The sequence below is a fragment of the Astyanax mexicanus genome, chromosome 13 (assembly GCF_023375975.1).
Source record: "Astyanax mexicanus isolate ESR-SI-001 chromosome 13, AstMex3_surface, whole genome shotgun sequence".
NCBI lineage: Eukaryota > Metazoa > Chordata > Actinopteri > Characiformes > Acestrorhamphidae > Astyanax > Astyanax mexicanus.
Window position 1 is genome coordinate 39,046,851 of NC_064420.1, and position 7,151 is coordinate 39,054,001.

At 36.5% G+C, this 7,151-nt stretch overlaps 1 protein-coding gene across 1 annotated transcript; it reads right to left on the reverse strand.

Annotated features, from left to right (window-relative positions):
- Positions 1-2,454: 2,454 nt before the first annotated feature.
- micos10 (mitochondrial contact site and cristae organizing system subunit 10) lies at positions 2,455-6,132 on the reverse strand. Its single transcript, XM_007246231.4, has 4 exons — positions 5,983-6,132; positions 3,525-3,572; positions 3,310-3,419; positions 2,455-2,675 (listed from the first exon to the last, which is right to left on the reverse strand). Exons 1-4 carry the CDS (start codon positions 6,044-6,046, stop codon positions 2,667-2,669), a joined length of 231 nt encoding a protein of 76 aa, XP_007246293.1. The 5' UTR covers positions 6,047-6,132; the 3' UTR covers positions 2,455-2,666.
- Between the last annotated feature and the right edge of the window lie 1,019 nt (positions 6,133-7,151).

Below are 7,151 nucleotides of genomic sequence, written 5' to 3' on the forward strand. Positions count from 1 at the left end.
TCAAGTAAAGAAAAAATACATTGAGTGTGCACTGTACTGTCAATGTACAACGGAACTCAACCTCCACATTAAACAGCAGTGTGAACACACATGGACCTCAACATTACCATCTAAGGAACAGTTATGGGGATACGTGCCTTACTCAAGGGCGCCATTGTCCTGAGATTCAGCGCAGCAACCTTCTGGTCCTTAACAACATCCTCTAACATTTAACTAAGGTTACACAGCACAGTGTGTAAAATTCTTAATTAAATTAATTAATTAATTAATTAAATCCTAAATCTTGTGTTCTGTGCCTGCGTGTCAAAATATAATATGAATCACAATATTTGCCATGATGTATTGTTCACATTCACTGAAGCTGAGTTTCACGTAAAGCGACAACTACAACAAGGGTCTGAAAGGCCGCTGCCTGGAAAAATAAGTAAATAAATAAATATAATAAAAATATCAACAGACTTTCGAAGGACACACTTTACAATTAACAATGCTCTGTTGGCTGTACAGTAAATGCTTTCTATGAATGTTCTGTAAATTATTCCACATCCATATCTCCATTCTTCGTAGTTCCACAAGTAAAATAATTAAATCACAAAGTTGTCCTGATTTTTCTGCTGGCTAAAAAGACCATCTATCAAAAATGGTGCAATTACGGGTGAAAACATTGGTCTGTTAAAATGAAGAGGTGCTTCATATGTTTGCACTTCACTGTAGAGACCAGATGGAACTCATGAGTTGTCACACTGCCAAAAACTGCCCATTACATTTAACAGGCTCAAGATCATCTGTTCAGTTGTTATTTTTGACTACGGCCGAAAAGCTTTTACCACTGTAAAATTATTTACAGTCTGTTATAATGTGTGCCCAAATCAGATTTTTGGCATATCTACATTTTTCAGTCTCAGTCTGGATGCTCAAAGCAGATTTCAACAATTATTTTGAGTCTCTCATTTACATTAACCTCATTTAACTGACGCTCTTATCCAGAGCGACTAAGATGGTTACTCATATTACAGAGATGGGCTAATGTAGTGTTAGTAGACTTGCCCAAGGACTCTTATTGGTGTAGCACAGCATTTTCATACAAACCCTCAATTAAACCCCAGTCCCCCACATAATGTGATAGCTTACTGCTGGTAGTGCAGGAAGTGATGTTATCCACTGCACCACGTTGTCTCTTACAACATGACAAACAACAAGCTTCTAGAGTGATGGGGGTGCCGAGCTGTCTAAAGCGCTGCCACTATGAGCGGGAGGTCGCAGGTTCGAACCCCCGCTCATGCAGCTTTGCCATCAAGCCGCTGGCGCTCAGAGGGAGCAAAATTGGCCCTGCTCCCTCCGGGTGGGTAGATGGCGCTCTCTCCCCACATCACTCCTAGGGTGATGTCTGCAGCACAGGGCATCTGTGAGCTGATGTACCGGAACCGAGTCGCTCTGTTTTTCTCCAAGTGCACTATGATGCTACTCGGACATGCTGCATCAGCAGCAGCTCAAAAAGATGGGGTGGCTGACTTCACATGTATCTGAGGAAGTATGTGTTAGTCTTCACCCTCCTGTTGTGAAAAATTACAAATAAAATTATAAAATAAATAAATAAAATAAAAATCTAGAGTGAAGGAAGTGTGGAGGTCCAAGGAGCTTGTGTGGTGGTGAATTAAATGTTATATATGCACTAGCAGATGATTACTGCTGTTGACAGAAATTAATTACTAAATTACAGGTGTATTCATTCATATATTGTTCAGTTGTAGAAGCATATACATGGAAACTGAATTTAATAGTGGTGTGCCATATTGTATCATACGCAATAATATCAGCAACATTTTTGAATATCATGAATGATATTATATGCTGAAATATCAGCCACCCCTAATGATCACATACTGGTACTACTACTTTGTTATTTTAAGAAAGTGGAATTCACACTGTTCTCATTTCCTAGAGAAAGATTTCCTAAAGATAAAGTAGAGACAGATTATATCTGTCCGGTAACATTTATTTATATATCCTGGACATATGGTGATATTTATACTTCTGTTAAAATCTAGTGAAAATTCTTGTATTGTTTAATATCCGAGTTAGGGGTGTGCCATATCATATCGTATGCAATAGTAAAATTGAATTTTCATTGTGTTGTAGTAGTGTATTCTTGATTCTTTTTTTTTATTTCAATGTTTTGTCATATCGCCAAGAGTATCCTTATCATGAAAATACTAAGAAATATCATGAAATAATGTTTGGACTATATCGCCCACTGCTAGAATATTATATTGAATTTACCAGTGAGTCATAGTGTTCTTTGACTTCCAGTTTTACTTTAACACTTATTGTTGCATTGTGCTCTTCATTTCCGGTAGTGCTTAACATTATGTCCAAACTCGTTTTTTTCTTTTCTTTCATGGTGTAAAATAAGTCAAAAGCCTAAATCAATGTTAAAAGAAGAGGAAACAAATATTGATTGTTGAAGTCATAAAATAGTATTTAATAACTGTGTATGTTCCATTCTCAAATCTACATTATTCAACATGCATTGTTTCTTTTCCGCAATGAGATTAAATAAAGACAGGACGTCTGATTCAGGCACACAAATGATGGAGGGATATGAGTCTGACAGCTCTCAGATGAGTAACAAAAGACAGAGAGTCAGAATCCTTCATGGTACAGCGCTACTGCTCCTGAAAGAGAAAGAGAAAACAAAAGCCATCAATGTATTTAGTTTTAGCACATCTCGAAGCGGCTTAAACTTCCAAGGCCATTTTGCTCGTGAAAGCAAGAGTTTAGCAAGCAGATTAAAGAACTTTGCTATGCTCTGCCTTCATTACATACATGGGCTGTGTCTCATTATACTTGACAGTGATTGGTTTTTAGAAGGCTGTTTATTTAGGCTTTGTGCAGAATTCTGCCTTCCTGCAGGATTTCAACTCCCTTCCAGTGCATGCGTGTGAAGCAAAATGAGTATAACAGACTGCCCTCAGATTCCTTTTATTTTTTGTTTATAAATAATGTTTAATCTACAGTTACAGTAGATACAGACAGGAGTCACCAGCATAATCTGTTGCACCCATACTGCTACATGACATGAATGGGAGTTGTATTTTGGCAAAACACCAGCTCTTTTTCTTCTTTTGTTGTGTAAATTGCTTCATTAGTTTGGACCTTGGTTCACAGCACCTTTCACATCTGCAATTTTAGTAGAAAATAATCAATAGGTATAATCTGAGACCTTTTTCACTCCACACTGAAAAACAATGCAAAAAAATTATGTGGTACTAATATATGAATATTATACTGTCTCATGCATTTACTGACCTTTGTAGCATTACTATGTACAAGATACGGTGATCTCAAGTCGTTCTGGCAGTTCGAGTAAGCCATGCCCAGCCCTGTTCCTGTGCCGAATGCAATTGGAAATGTCCTCCCTGTGTGTACAGTACACAAACAGAGCAAGCATAGCATAATCATAAACAAGAAGCATTCAAGCTGTATATTTAAGACAAGAATGCAATGCAAGTGAGAATACTCACGCTTAAAGAACACAACGGAGAACACAATCCCCAAACCAAGGCCAGCTCCTACAGGACAAAAAGCAGATATTAGATGTGGGATATACAGTACACAACAGACATGAAGACCAGAACAGTATTGCTGTAGGCTGCTTTCATCAGGAGTGAGCTAGCTGTGAAATAGTGACTCACTTCTCACAGAGAGGATTTATAATGGGATTAGATGTACCAGCAATGCTATTGCTAATTGCTAATCACATACTTAAAATGGTCCAAAATTTCAAAAGCAAATCAGTGGAACAAATGTAGTGAGAGCTAAAACATGGACTTGTTTAAGAACCAAAGGTTGTACTTAATTTGTAATTCTATATGGTCATGCTTTGTATTTATACCCAACAACTATACCACATTTAATATGATAAGTGACAAAATCAACTGTTAATTCAAATGTCTTCAGAACATGTAAGCACTCTTTTTAGGATGGGTTTATGGGTTAGATGTAGAACGTACCAGTTTTCTAACCCTTTAATGTCAATGAAGGACAAAGCCACAGATACTGATGTGAATGGTCTTAAGCACTGTGGTCCTCAAACCAGCATTAAATACATTTATCCTTCTAGATAACTTGTAAAATAAAAAACATGGATTTCATTACCACTGGTCTGAAGTATTGAAAGAATTACAGAAAGGACCATTTGTTTGCACCAAACATACCTGAACCATGGCACTGAGAACACTTAATACCTGGAACAGGTTTGGTGAGAGAACTGAAGGACTGGTTTAAGAACGAAAGGCTGATAGTGATGTAATTTTGTATATTCATGCCTTTGGAATTATATCCACCAAATATATCATACATTTAATATAATAAGTGACAAAAGCACTGGTTAAATCAACTGAAATCTGCTAAGCAAATGGACCAAAGGAAATTAAGTATTTTAGAAAAGAAAAGACAATTAATGGGGTAGATGTGCAACCTATTAAATGTATAAAAATATATTTTAGTATGAGGAGGACAATGCCGCAGAACTTGTAGAACTGAGGAGTCTAAAGTGCTGTGGTTCTTAAATCAGCCCTCAACACTCCAAATGTTTAAACTCTTGCCTCCAAGCAAACTTCTAAAGGAAAATATATATTTGATGGATAATTTATTAAAGCACCCCTGAACATTCATAGACACCCAAGGATGCTTTTACATACAACCATTTACACTCTGCACTTAACCAATATACACAGGTGAGAAGTGGCAGCCAACCATACACAGCATACTCTCAACCGGAAACAACCACCAAACTGAAGGACTGCTATGGGCATTGACGTTGACCCAGCACAAAGTACCAATCCATATATATCTGGTCATATAGTCATAATCACATACACACAAGGCTAATTTAGAGTGTCCAATTTATCCGATCTCCATGTTTTTGGTTTTTGGACTGCACACGAGGAGAACCCAGATAAAGACTTAAACCCCAGTGCTGAGAGGTGAATGTGCCAACCACTAAACCATTGTGCCACCATACTGAGGTAATACCCTTAATAATACCTTAATATTTATTAGAAGTGACAAAAGCAGTATACAATATAATATAAAATCTATCAAATGTATAGCCAATGCTTTTATATATACCCCTTTTTACAGTTGGTACCATGTTTTTCAAAAGACTCTACTTACTAGTACCTACTAAAAGTACTTACTTTAAAAAAAAAAAAGCACCAGAATGCTTCACTGACTGAGGATGTGACACTTCAAGTCTTTTAAACAGTGATTTAATTCAACTGTATAGAAGATTAAAAAGCAGTAGTTAAATTGTAAGGTCTTCAGACCATGTCTTGTTAAGCAAATGGACAAAAGAGACTATAAACTTTCATTGGCTTTAGCTTAGACATTAAGTATTTGATTGTTATATTTGGTTGACTACAGAATCGAAAGTATATTTATGGAGTAACTTATGTCTCATGAGCTAATTTGGCTATTTATCTATCTAGGCTAGATGGCTATAAATACACTAGAGCTCATTGTTTTCTCTCAGTCTCAGTGTTTCTTACTTATACAAACTTAATTGTTTAATTTTCAGATGGTGGAATTATCTTTTTTTGGTTGCTGGAAGCTATAATGAGTGTTTTGCCACTCCCAGCTCAGGTTTATTTACTACTACCAACTAACAAATTATTTAACTAGGTAAGCAGGATGTCTGAATCCCCTGAATTTTGTAAAGCCAGTGTGAGAGACTAAAAATCGCTACATAAGTAAACCTGAGCTCAGTTTCAGCCTTGGCAACTAACCTACCTTAAATATGAAGGCTGCATTAGCTTCAGCTAGCACTGCTCTAAACCCAATTACTATAACCTTGTAGCTACAAAGCTAGGCTAAGCTAGGCTAGGCTAGCAGTACAGTAGCTCTACCCCTCTCTCTGTAAGGTTTATAACATTAGCTCCAGCTCCTGCAGCTCCTCCGCAGCCCTGACTGAACTCTTACCGACTTTAATAGCAGCGTCTGCGAGGCAGCGGTCCCACTTCTGACCCAGTTCTTTCTCAGACATGTTGGGCTGGATGGTGTTAGCTGGCTGAATGGGGTTGACTTTGCATCAGGGAGGCTAAGCTGTCATCTTTCCTATTGTAGGAGAATCACAAGCACATCAGCACCACCAGCGCCCCCTGCCGGACAGGCGAGCTCTTTATTTATTATATACAGTGGTATGATCATTTTCATGATTTTCCTTTATATAAATATATCAAGCTGTTCGGATATCAGCAATATCAGTTAAATATATCATATTGCAGTCGTAAACAGTGATATTTGAGAAATTAAATAATAAAGTTTACAGGATTTACAGAAAGTATGCAATATTTTATGGCCTTTCCTCTGAATCGGTGCCATTTCTGTCCCCAGGAAAGTACATGTAATCACTTTAAAATAAATGTTATTAATAAGCATATTGTATTGTATATTGACCTAAATGCAAAAATAAAATATGTAATTAAAAACATTAATGAAAAACTACTTAAAACACACACAAAAAAGTATTTGTTACCTGTCCCCACTTTCTAACTACAAACTTTACCATGAAACATAATTATTAAAATCCTTCAGAGATGTATTATTATTTTTTTTTTTGCATTGTTGTGTGAGTCATTGTCATAGTGGGGTTTCTATACCATTTAAGTTAAAATACACATTTCAGTTGTGTCCCTGGGTTTTCACTCAGTCCTGTTACCGTAAGATAGATAGATAGATAGATAGATAGATAGATAGATAGATACTTTATTGATCCCCGGGGGGAAATTCTTGGCATCCAGCAGCAGGTTACACAATACACAAAGTTAAAAAAGATAAAATATAAAATATAAAGATACATATAAATACAATCAAATAAGAAATAGAATATACAGTGTAAATGTACAGTCTTCGTGTGTGTGTGTAATGGAGATGGAGAATGGAGGTAGTGCAGTTGAACACAATAGACAGTGAACACCAGTTGATGTGCATAATGTGAGGATAACTGATGTCAGCCAAACAGAAAGTGCAAATACACAGTTATATAATAATTTAAATTAAATTAAGCAGTGCAAAAGATACGTAAACAGTGCAAAAGATACGTAAACAGTAGATGAATTAACTAGTGAATGAACTACTAGTGCAAAATA